The sequence below is a fragment of the Lutra lutra genome, chromosome 8 (assembly GCF_902655055.1).
Source record: "Lutra lutra chromosome 8, mLutLut1.2, whole genome shotgun sequence".
Classification (NCBI taxonomy): domain Eukaryota; kingdom Metazoa; phylum Chordata; class Mammalia; order Carnivora; family Mustelidae; genus Lutra; species Lutra lutra.
In genome coordinates this window covers 4,927,362-4,939,544 of record NC_062285.1, presented here as the reverse complement: position 1 = coordinate 4,939,544, position 12,183 = coordinate 4,927,362, and the positions used below count along the sequence as shown (strand labels likewise).

At 48.3% G+C, this 12,183-nt stretch overlaps 2 protein-coding genes across 10 annotated transcripts in view; one reads left to right on the top strand and one right to left on the bottom strand.

The window, feature by feature from the left end:
• GDI2 (GDP dissociation inhibitor 2) overlaps positions 1-8,193 on the top strand; it is a 28,550-nt gene extending 20,357 nt beyond the window's left edge. Inside the window, exons 7-11 of the mRNA XM_047741113.1 lie at positions 4,324-4,423; positions 5,522-5,693; positions 6,835-6,979; positions 7,129-7,183; positions 7,269-8,193. Of these exons, the coding sequence (XP_047597069.1) occupies positions 4,324-4,423; positions 5,522-5,693; positions 6,835-6,979; positions 7,129-7,183; positions 7,269-7,415 (619 nt within the window). The 3' untranslated portion in view covers positions 7,416-8,193. The remainder of the gene's footprint in view (positions 1-4,323; positions 4,424-5,521; positions 5,694-6,834; positions 6,980-7,128; positions 7,184-7,268) is intronic.
• A 905-nt stretch (positions 8,194-9,098) lies between these two features.
• TASOR2 (transcription activation suppressor family member 2) overlaps positions 9,099-12,183 on the bottom strand; it is a 78,888-nt gene continuing 75,803 nt past the window's right edge. For 6 of the 9 annotated variants that reach the window (XM_047741110.1, XM_047741109.1, XM_047741107.1 and 3 more), the window contains 3 exons: positions 10,683-10,864; positions 10,160-10,274; positions 9,099-10,025 (listed from right to left, as the gene is read on the bottom strand). In XM_047741110.1, coding sequence (XP_047597066.1) covers positions 9,998-10,025; positions 10,160-10,274; positions 10,683-10,864 — 325 coding nt within the window. In that variant the 3' untranslated portion in view covers positions 9,099-9,997. Of the gene's footprint in view, positions 10,275-10,682; positions 10,865-12,183 lie in introns of all 9 variants that reach the window. The other 3 variants (XM_047741108.1, XM_047741112.1, XM_047741105.1) reach the window with 1 other exon arrangement.

The window sequence follows — 12,183 nt, the reverse complement described above, 5'->3', positions numbered from 1 at the left end:
AGCTTGCTACTGGTTTTCCAATCCCTGAAGGTGCTGCTCTCTCTGTGGACTTAGGTGTTGTCTTAGCCGTGTTCTGAAGCTTTCCATTGTAGGGATCTAGCACCTAGTTCACATTGGTTCATAAGTATTTTATGTTCCTTAAATGCTGCTGTTAATGAAACTGTTTCAATTTTATTGTAAAGTTGTTTGCTATTGAGAATGAACATTCCTGCTTTATTACTAAATTTTTTTAGAGGGTTTTTGTCGATGGCTTTGTCAGAATGAATTCCTTCTTATTCTTGGCTGGCTGGGAGTTTTCCTAAGAATGGGTGTTGACATTAAGTTAATAATGCACATTTTCTTTATGCATTACTGTGGTGAACCGTGGATTGATTTTGGGGTGTTAAACTGGCCTTGCATTCCCAGGGTAAACAACACTTACTCATGATGTATTTTCCATTTAATTTATCGTTCGATGTAATTTGCGTGCATGTGCATACATACACGTGAATTAGAAATCAGGCTACTCAGATGTCCCATTTAGTTCATCTCTTGTGTTTTATAAGAAATTTGACCATTTCAGGGCGCCTGGGTGGCTCAGTGGGTTAAGCCTCTGCCTTCGGCTCAAGTCATGATCCCAGGGTCCTGGGATTGAGCCCCACATCGGGCTCTCTGCTCAGCAGGGAGCCTGCTTCCTCCTCTCTCTGCCTGCCTCTCTGCCTACTTGTGATCTCTCTCTCTCTCTCTCTCTCTGTGTCAAATAAAAAATCTTTAAAAAAAAAATTTGACCATTTCATAAGTTCTTGAATTTTCTGTTGTCCATAATATATGTATATATTTTAAAGATTTTATTTATTTGAGAACAAGGACACACAGGCACGGGGAGGGGCAGAGGCAGAGGGAGAAGCAGGCTTCCCACCTGGAGCCTGACACCACGCCAGACTCGATCCCACAACCCTGGAATCATGACTTGGGCTGAAGACAGACATTTAACTCACTGAGCCACCCAGGTGCCCCATAATACATTTTTAATTATGTTTTCAGTGTCTAGGATCTGTAGTGAAGTTCCCACCTTCCATTGTTGTGATCGGTCATTTGTATTTTCTTTTTTGGTAGGATTTTATCAGCTATGAATCCTTTCAAAGTACCAGATTCTTAGTTTTATTTATTTCCTCTGTGGCTTATTTTCTATTTTATTTTGTTCTTAATTTCTTGTCCCTTCATGGGTTTAATTTTCTTTTAGCTTTCTAGAGTTGAAACACGTCATTGGTTATACTTTGTCTCTAACATGAGGATTTAAAAGGTTTAAAATTTCTCTCTAAATATGTATCATTCATTATGGTACCCTGTTTCTTCTTCTTTTATTTTTTTTGCTTTAATCCTTGGGTTTTTTGAAGGTGTAGTGTTTAATTGCTAAACATTTGGAGAGGTTTCTAAATATCACATTGTTACGGACATCTAATTTAATTCCATGATGATCAGAGAACCAACTTGTAAGATTTTAATTTTTGAAATCAAGGCATAATTTATGGTCAGATTTTTAAAAATGGTTTTTGAAAGATTATTTTAGAGAATGTGTGCAGAGATGGGGGAAGGGCAGAGAGGGATAGAGGGGACTCACGCAGACTCCCCGCTGAACGTGGAGCCCACTGCAGGGCTCGCTCTCGCAACCCTCATAACCAGGTGAGCCATCCAGGGGCCTTAGAGTCGGCAGTCACGTCAGCGATGTGTTTTGGGGAGTGAGTTAGCTGTTGCGGAGAGCTCGCACCCACACGTGTCATGCTGCACGCAGTAGCGGGAGCCCATGGCGCAGCTCCTGTGTGTCTGCGCTGATTGTGTGTCCTGTTTTTGCGGATGCGTCTCCTACCAGAGTGTGCAGGCCCGTCCGTTTGTACTTCATCTGTGCAAAGCTTTTTTGCCAGCTGATACTCCTTTCCACTGTTAGACGGTAAATACCACCTTACCCGTTTGCTTACTCCTTTTGTATTTTTTGTCATTCTTTTACTTTCGGATGCTTGTCAATTAAGTGAGTCTCTTGTAGAAGCAGATAGTTGAATATTGCTTTTTTACCCAGTGCGACAACTCTGGCTTTTAACGGGATTGTTTAGCTCATTTATGTTTAGTACAATTACTGATATGGTTGGGATTAGGTCTTGTTCATTGTCTTTTTCTCACCCCATTTCTGTTCCTCTTTCTTCGGACTCATCAAATATTTTTTACGATTCCAGACTAACTCCTCTAGTGGCTTTGTGGCCTTGCCTTTTTATTTGTCATAGTTCAGCGCTCTGCACACTATGGCGTGCATCCTCTGTCGGCTTCTTTGCAGTTAATTCTGTGCTCAACACCGTACGCACAATCGAAGCAGGCTGCAGCCTTCTCTGTGCTTCTCGCTCTCTGCGCTGTCGTGCCTGCGGTCATGTCTCCGTGCTCGGATCACTGGCACGGCTCAGCCCGTGGTCCAGCGGTGCAGTTTCTGCCCTGAACAGTCAGTTTAAGGAAGTGACAAGGGAAGGAAAAGGAACCATTTTCCCACGTTACCGTGTTTGCTGCTCTTCTTTCTTATAAATCCTTGTTTCTGTCTCATGACATTTCTCTTCAGCCCGCTGTGGCGTTCCTGTAGTCGAAGGGCTGCTGGTGCTGGGTTCCGTCACCTTCACTTCTGCGGGACTTTCGTTGTCTTGAGAGGTTTCCAGGCAGCACTTCCCAGACACTGCCTGTCACTTGCGTCCCGCGCCGCTGTTGCGCTGTCCCGTGCGTGGAGACGATACGGCTTCCCCTCCGGCTGCTTTCCAAGAATCCCTTCGCTTTCGGCCAGTGTCCCGAGGGTCTGCCTCTGGTTTTGCTCGGGCCTCGCCGAGCTGCACGGATGCGTGTGTTCGTCGTGTCAGATCGGGAATTTCAAAATCCGTTATCCGCTTCAGACATTTCTTTCCGTTTCCTCTGTCCTCTCCCTCTGGGACGGTTCTGTCATGCTGGATGCCGGGTAGTATTCCGTCGTCGCTGCAGAGCTTTTCTTTTTTATTTCGTCTTTTGGTTTCTCCAAGCTTCATATCGGATAATGCCTGTTGATTAGTCTTCAAGTTCACGGACTCCTTTTTCTGTTTCCAAAAGACTATTCATCCCATTCAGTGAGTTTTAACTTTTTTTCTGGTACTGGACTTTCTACATGTAGAACTTCAAGTTTTTAAAACACAGTGTTTTTGAAGATTGCTTACTCACTTTGGCCCCTCTGAATATATTTGTAATAAGGTGTTCTTGAATGCGGGTGTCTGTCCTCAAAGAGATCTGTAACAGCTGCCTTCAGTCCCCTTCGTATCACAGCATCGGGAGTCTGGGTACCGGTTCGTCCCGACAGCTTTTCCTGAATGTACTTTGAATCACGTTTCTTGCTTCCTCACTTGGCTATTGACGTGTGTGTCCCATGTGTGTACGGGGCCTGGTTACTGGCACACTCTGGAGACGCCGGGCTCGCTCTCTGGGGGGTGACTTTGTTGGGAGTCGGGGGGGAAATCATTGGCCACTCACCTGGGTCTTCGGGAGGTTTGACTTGACCCCTTACTGGGCGGGGAGGGCAGTGTTTGTTCCAGCGGAATCCTCCCTCGACGTGCAGTGAGCTGTGCGGCTCCCGGGCGGAGGGGACGCTCCCGGGGGGAACCGGCTGTCCGAAGCGGCAGTGTGGACTTCGGAGCCGTTAGCGCCGCGGGCCTTCGGCTCGTCTGTGCTCAGCCACGGCCCCGCTCAGCTGTGGCTTCTTGCTGCGTTCCTCGCCGTCTCTCTCACGTACGAGCCCTTCTGCAGTTAGTTGCGGATTTGAAGAAATTTTACAGATTTGGTTGCTCCCCTTTTTGTGGCAACCCCCCCCCCAGCTTTCTTCTCCTGTCCCGCGGCACCTTGAATCCGCAGGACTGCAGCTTCCTGCTCCTGCTTGAGGCGCTCCTGCTACAGGGACTGGGGTAGTTCCTTCGGGGCAGGCGCCACAGAAGCCATGCACCCAGCTGCCTCGCTCCTTCGGTCTCTTCTCCAGTGTCTGCTGCTTTTAATCCCTCTCCGCGGACTCTGCACTGGTGTCATTTTATTATTTTATTTCTGTGCAGGAAGATAAGACCGACAAGAGCTGTTTCCCCATCACTGGTCAGTGCTGTTTTTGGACTTGGTATTCCGAACTGTGAATGGGAGATTTCGTTTCTGGTTCTCACTCTCTTCTGTAATCGTAGCTTTAATGACTTTTAAATGAACACCTTCCGCAAGGAAACTGAGCAAATATACATTGCCTACAACTCAAGATCTAAGAAAAACTTTAGTAGTTGACACAGTTACAAATTGTCATCTCTAACATTTTTTTAGGCTAAGTGCCATTTATGGTGGTACATACATGCTCAATAAACCCATTGAAGAAATCATCGTGCAGGATGGAAAAGTGATTGGTGTGAAGTCTGAAGGAGAGGTAAGTAGTGTTTTCACAATTTAAAAAATACTGTGTTCTTGTGAAGAAAATGTGGCCTGATGTAGTGTGGTTGGGCATCCATGCTGGATTTCACATTTTATGGTTTGTTATACTAAGGACGAGCTAAAGATGCGGTTTTATTATTTTTTTTTTAATCTTACTACTTTCTGTAATGTTGATTATTGCTTAAGACTGAGAAATACATTATGGATAAAGTCTTAGTGGTACACGTTCTGTGTTTATGTAGTGTAGGTTGGTACCTGTGTCCTGGATTTTCATTTAAATTTAGCTTTATTTATACCATTTAAAATTTATTGGTTGAATTTGGGGTTGATGGTTACGGAGCATTTTATTATTTAATAAGGGTTTTAGCTGTGGAGCTGGCCAGGTGGAGTTTCAAGTAGCGTTTCCCTGATTCGAAGTGAATATTGATGAACTAACAACTCTTAAGATTGTTAGAGCTGCTCCAGAGCTACGGGTAGAAAAATATTGTGTCCCTGGACGGTATTCCATGGTTTGGTCCACGTAATCTGTACTCACCGGTTGGCCCTCTGAGCGAACCTGCATTACTGCAGATCTTTTGTAACTCCCTTTTGCGTCCCGCAGGATGGGTGTTAGAGAACCAGGGACCTGTTGGGAGGAGTTCATCCGTACCTGAGGACTTTTCAGTGCAGCGTCATCCCATTTTGTTGCCCACAGCTCTTCCTCTCAGGCCCATCACAGAATTTTTTTACTGGGCACAGTCACGTATGACAATGGCCCTTAAATAGAGTATTTCATTGAATCCTAACAATGACGTTTGAGGTTAGGGACAGCCAGGATTTGAAAGCTGTCTGCCTGATTCTGAAACCTGTAACCTTGTAACACTGTGCACAGTTGCCTCACACCTGAGCAGGGCTCCGAATCCATGGGTCTTTCCCAGGAGAGTTTGTTGGGACTGTTGGCAAAACTAGTTTTCAGTTACCTGTGGTTCAAGAATAACTTCCGGTTAACCTTATGAAGGTGACAGATGGTATTAAAGGGACAATGGCACTAGTATTCTATCTAGAAACTTTGGACACTGATTATTGTCAATGGGACCTCAACATCTCGGTACAGGTTGCTCGCTGTAAGCAGCTCATCTGTGACCCCAGCTACGTCAAAGACCGGGTGGAGAAGGTGGGCCAGGTGGTCAGAGTCATCTGCATCCTCAGCCACCCGATCAAGAACACCAACGATGCCAACTCCTGCCAGATCATCATTCCCCAGAACCAGGTCAATCGGAAGTCAGGTGAGTTTTGAAGATCAGCAGATGTTTATAGAAGTTTGTTAGAATCTGCTGTGTGTTTCATCCCGTATTTTTAATTTTGTTTGCTCTGTGAAGAAACTTAGGTCACCTGTGGGAAACAAGATGTGACGGATTTAGCTCCGAGAGATCCTAAGTCGTCACCGTGAAAGGCACACATTAGTCCTGTAGCCCTGCCTCGCCCTCCCTAGTCCCCCCATCTTGAACCTCCAGTCTCTCGTTCTAGAAGGATGAACTGAGAGGCTAGACTGGATGAGCGGTCACAGTGTCTCCTGGCTCGACCACTGGCCTGCGGGGGTTTCTTGCTTATTAGGTGACCCAGTCCCACTGAGGTTTTGAGCCAGTGACCATGCTTTTATGTCGTTATTTGTCGAGCTCATACTTAAATTTGATTTTAGCAGTGTGCCGGAAAACAGCTTTCTCTGGTTAGGAAGGGGACTGACTTCTAAAACTGTAATTCCTCATCTCTCTGCGTTGAGCAGTTATCTTCATCTCCCCTACCTTTTCCCACCATTCTTTCAGGCGGAAGCCTACCTTTTTTATTTATTGAAAATTCAACTAAAAAGGGTTATCAGCTTTTAAACAGAGCTACCTGTATTTATTTTGCCATGTAAGAAACCAGAGTCACCTAAGATTAGGATTGCAACGAAGGGATGTTAAGGGGGCCCAGGCAGACCCCAGGGTTGAGGAGAAGCCTCGAGAGAGGAGGAGCTGGCGGCGACCTTCCGATGTGGGGGGCGGTGAGGCACTTACTGAGTGGCGTGCGGACAGGGAGAACCCGTGGGATCGAAGAACAGCTTGTGCTGATCTGCGGGTTGCTTGAGAAACTTGGTCCTTTATGTAAATCCTTTCTTAGCTGTTGGAAAGCCTTTCTAGATGCTGGCCTTGGGGAGGAAGACTCCAGAGCACTCAGGTTTGGGCGGCATCTGGGTAACGGTCCAGGCCCAGCAGCTCCCTGCTCGGGAGAGCCGTGGCCCGCAGTTGGCGAGAAGTGGCTGGATCCGGGCATACTTCCCGGAGGGCCCCGCTGGCCTCTGCGTAGCCCTGAAGCTGAAGGCTCGGCTCGATGGAATCGGGCGGGCCGGAGGCTGGGGCCGGGCGGTGAGGTGGCCTTCCTTGCCCGCAGATATCTACGTCTGCATGATCTCCTCCGCGCACAACGTGGCCGCGCAGGGCAAGTACATCGCCATAGTCAGCACCACCGTGGAGACCAAGGAGCCCGAGAAGGAAATCAGACCAGCTTTGGAGCTTTTGGAACCAATCGAACAGAAGTGAGTGATGTGTTCGTGGAGATGAGCTGACGCGACACGAGTTCCGACTCGGCGGCCCCCGGCCGCATGCTGGGGGGTTGGGACATGCGGGCAGAGCCGAGGGTGGGCTTGTGGTGGGCTCACATGCGGCCTCCGTTTCCTCCCTCCAGGTTTGTGAGCATCAGTGACCTCCTCGTACCGAAAGACCTGGGGACGGAGAGCCAGGTGAGTGCATGGGCTTGGGCGGGTGCTGGGTGTGGCCGTCGCCGGGGCTGTCGTCGCCAAGTCCGTGTCTCTGATGTCACTTCAGATCTTTATTTCCCGCACCTACGACGCGACCACTCACTTCGAGACCACCTGCGACGACATCAAAGACATCTACAAGAGGATGACTGGGTCTGAGTTCGACTTTGAGGAAATGAAGCGCAAGAAAAACGACATCTACGGGGAAGACTAAGCGGCGCGCGCACCGTCTCGGACAGACGCAGCTGGCACGGGCTGCGCACAGTCCGGAGTCGCTGTTGTAACCCCTGCGGCGCCCGCGGAGCGCTGTCCCAGTCCGTACTCCTCCCCTTCCTAATATCATGTATTAACTCGTTCTCACGGCGTGGCTCCTCCGAATTGGCAGGTTACCACATTCTGTTCAGTTTAACCGATACTGGCTTTTTTCCTTAGTGAAGGATCAGTTTGAAGACGACCCCGTGATCCTGACACAGAGCACCTGATACAGTATTTGTATCTTTTAATCAGTGTAGCCTCCGCGGTCATGTGCTTCTGCCGCTTGAGAGCCGGCGCGGCACCATTCGCGTGCCATCTGTCCCATTGGTATTGAGATTCCCACTGAATAGTCCATGACTTGGGACAGCATCCCCGCGTGGGCCCCGCCCCTCTACATCTGTGTCTCATCAGCTGTTGGGACAGGGCCCACGGAACACAGCCACGGGTTGGGGTCGCGCGGGCCCACAATTCTAACCCAACTCCAGACCCGAGCGTCATTCCGGAGGAAGCCTGTGTGCGGTGTTTCACCTGGTAAAATTGGTAAGAGCAAAGGGGAAAGAAATCTGTGGTACAGCAGGTAAATGTAGAAGCTTCTTTTGTACCCCAGGTGTGGCTTCCTCAACGGACCAAGCTGCGACGCAGTATTGATTTGACAGAACCTCCGCTTCAGGGATGTCTGTCTCAGATGGCTCCAGATGATTTCTGTACTGCAAAATAAAGCCAAACTCTGGACACCACTTCCTTCTCGGGTGCTCTGTTTGCGTCCTGGTGTTAGGAACCTAGTGAGTATCGTCCTGGCCCTGGCCCGGTGGCTCGCTGCCCCCTATCCCGCCCCGTGTGGCTGACGGACACCGCATGGGGCCTGCGCTCCATCCCCGACCGCAGGGGGAGGCACAAGTCTAGACGGATCCAAACAGCCCTGCCTGCGGTCTGGCTTCGCTGTGAGTAGACCCCAGAGGATGTCCTTGACACAGCTCTTGAGGCACAGAGCGGCCCCAGAGGAGAAACCTCTGCTTTTACTGACAGGATCTAAAACCCCAGCAAGCCTCTCTCTCCCTTAATTCTTCAAGCTGTCAGCCTGGGATGCAGGCAGAGGCGCACGCCGGGCAACCAGTACAAAGAAAAAACAGGATCTCTCCGGTCATTTCCCACGCGTCTTGAACACCTGTACTACTCAGGTACCAGGCCGTGGGGAGCAGGGATGGCGAGGGCGTCGGGAAGAGTGGACGGTGCAGAGAGCTACACTCCGTGGCGTGGTTAGTGTAAAAGCTAGAAAAGGTGCTGTGAACACACAGTCTTGGAGCTTGTTGGAGGGTCTTTGGCAAGACGGAGAGCAGACCCGAGGCGCCATCAAAAGATGAGCCAGCAGCAGGTGCTTAAGTCACTTGTCCATCATTTCTGGTTCAGCACGCCCTGTTCGGTCACCGTCCTCATCAGATCAAGTGACCGGGCTTCCAAGCCAGAAACAATCGCGTGGGCGCCACTTGGCTAGCAGGTAGAGAGCCGGCGAAAGGCTTGCGAAAACCTGTGCATCCCGCTCAGCCCTCCTCCTGGAGGAAGCAGTCAGTTCCATTAAATGGCCTACAGAGGGCCACAGCATTCCCCACAAACTCAAATTTTGCTTTAAAGGAATCCCAGAAAGTTGATTTTTTAGTTGTCTTTATTTAAAAAAAATGAAACAAATTAGTTACAAAAATTTGTTCCAAATAGATACTATGTATCTACATTTTTTTGCTTGGTTTTGAGTTCAAAGATTACGGTAGAAATTAATACCATAAATAAAAGGTTTTCTTCCTTAGAGGGTTGATTTTTGTAGTGCAGTATTTACAAAACGTAAGTGGAAACTGACAAGTTTATTGATCTGTAACAGAACTTACTGTAGTGTTGCTAGAACACCCGCGTGTGCACCGCGCGAGATCCCAGCTTGTCCGAGGGCGGTGAAGCCTGGAACACAAACTGTAACATGCACTACCTACGCCTTTCAGACGGGAACATGCAAAAACAAAGCTATCTGTTAAAATAGACTTATTTTTGCTACAACTAAGTAAACGTGTTTGTAAAATTCTTTTTCACAGTGAGCTTAATTAATAGTTTTGAAGGCTCTCTGCAAAAATGGAAAATAATTTAAATCAATATGACCACTGCAGCCAAACGCTCGTGGACAGCTGGCGTCCCGCTGTGAACGAAGGCCGAGATTTTACAAGGTGTAAAGAAATGAAGGAAAATTCTCAAGTTGGAGAGCAGTGATTTTTCAAATATTAGAAAACTGCTGTTTATCTAAAAAGTTTTCAAGTAAAAGGAAACGGAATTGGCTGGTGGCAGCGGCGCAGTCTAGGCCCGCTGATCACCTGGACAAAGACAAAATTGATGATTTCATCTTTAAACAGATCAAGAAAGGTTTTTAGAAAAAGGAGGCCGTCTCACGGGGACTTATGCATGTTCTCTTCCGTCCTGGGAACAAGGTGAACTGCAGGTGACGACTGGTGTCCTTCAGAGGAAACGGGCTACTCTGAAGCAGGTGGCCCCTTCCGAAATTCCCACTTAGGCCAAACCGACAGCAATTCCGCCCCTAACACAGACCGAAAATTTACAGCATGATGTGGAAGGTGAAGAGCAGTTCGCCAACAACAGCTTTCCTCAGACGCAAATGTCAGTGTCTGTCACGCCCCGTAAACGCAGGAGAGTTCTGGAAGGTGTCCTTACCAATAGCTGCTCTTAAACGGAGCTGCTATTTTTGGTATGTTTTCAATGAAGTCATTTACATCTGTAACAAGGATGCCACCATTTTCAAAGACTTCTCTGGAAACAGTTGGCTTTTCTGTGAAGAGAAAAAAAAAACCACCTTTTTTGGTGAAAAATTCTTTGATGTATACTTTTGAAGCATCAGAACTTTTATTTAAAAAAACAATAACGAACTTTCATGGAACTGCATTTAATCCATTGAGGGAGAGGAGGGGAAGAGCAGCCCCTGGGAGGAAGATGTGGGGCTTTGGGAGCAGGCGCCAGGTGTAGAGCCAGGGAGGCCGAACAGCTGCGGGACCGCCCGCCTTCCGGAGCTGAGAAGCTGGGTCACCCTCACCAGAAACCCGTCAGTATGCACGAGGGGGGCGGGCCGCCGCATCTACAAGAACATGGCAGGCAAACACCGGGGGGGGCACGGATCTCTGGCCTCCAAGCTCCGTGCGCAGACGTTTCTAGAGTAGCCAGCCGAAGGCCATGCGTCTACCTGTTAGGAAGACGGCGAACCGGGCGTGGACGTGCTGGACTTGCAGGTTTAGCAGGCATTTTAAATGTTCCGCTTTCGTGGGTGCTCGGGAGTCACACTGGTGGTAAGGAAGTGGTTCGATGAGATTCGCGCTCTGACAGGATTTCAGGATTAAGTTCTTCCTGCGTGCGACCGAGTCCACTCTGCAACAGACACGGAAACGCAAACCAAATTCAGGTTCAGTATGAACTTGCGGTTTACTTTTCCCCGTATCTTAATTTTTAGCTATTTTACTCCTCCACTTCCTGCCTGCACCATACTTAACAGTTCGACCTCTTGCCTTAAAGCCCTCAGAACTCCTGTGCTGCTGCTAACCTCTGTTCTTCCCCACGACACACTTGGCCTCACAGACGTCTTCTCTCAAAACACTGTATGCTCGCTGACTCCCTCTGGCGACGCAGGTTTTTACAGAGTACAAGCCTCGTGCCAAGCTAGAGGGACATGGACCTGTTCGTGCAGCCATGCGGCTTGGCCATTCCTAGTGGGCCTCTGGCTGCACGCTTTACCCTACACCAATGCCTCCAAACCCCGTTCGGCGGTCACCACGCTCTTAGATCAACAGCTTCACTGAGGAAATTCCCGCTGCTCCATAATTGTCATTTCTCACCTCCCTTAAAAATTTTTTTTTTTTTAAGATTCTTTTTAGAGCATGTGCATGCATGCACCGGTGCAAGGGGCAGCAGGAGGGAGAGAGAAACTTGAACAGATTCTGTGCTCAGCACAGACCCCAAGGTGAGGCTCGATCTCCCGACCCCAAGATCACGACCAGACCTGAAATCGAGTCAGACGTTTAACCGACTGAGCCGCGCAGATGCCCTATGCCCTCCCTTAAAATATTGCAACTACCTATTTTCTTCCTCTTTTAGTGGAAAATACTTAACCTGTAAATGTCCCTCCATCTGCTCTCCTGTCCTCCGTCGGCCTCCCCTGTCCACTGAAGGAAAGCAGACTCCCCCAGGTCCCCGCACTCCAGGGACGAGCACTGTCTGGGGCACTGGGCTGCATTTTCCCCTTCGTACACGCAAATTTATGTGACTGGCATCACACTACATGCTTTTATACATATATTTTAATTTGTTATAAAATTATATACGTATGGAATCCATGTATCTGTCGTATTTGCCTAGAAATAGATCTGAGGCTGGTTTTGTACTGATAATCACCCATGGCTATAAATATCTTTTAGAAACAGCAGTTTCTAAAAGCTAGGGGTGTTTTTGGTTTTAAGTTTTAGAGGCCACAGGATAGGATGTTTTCGGATGAATTCCTACTACACTCGCTCTCAAATGTGAGTCTGGTACCATCTGGAGGGCCTGTTAACAGGGCCAGCAACAGAGTACCTATTCGTTTACCTAAAGTCCTTTGAATGTGAAATCAATGGATACTTGTCAGTTTTATAGGTGAACTGTGGTACCTTGGAGCTTTATTCGTGAACTTGAACCTTTCCTCTGAAATGCTGGCT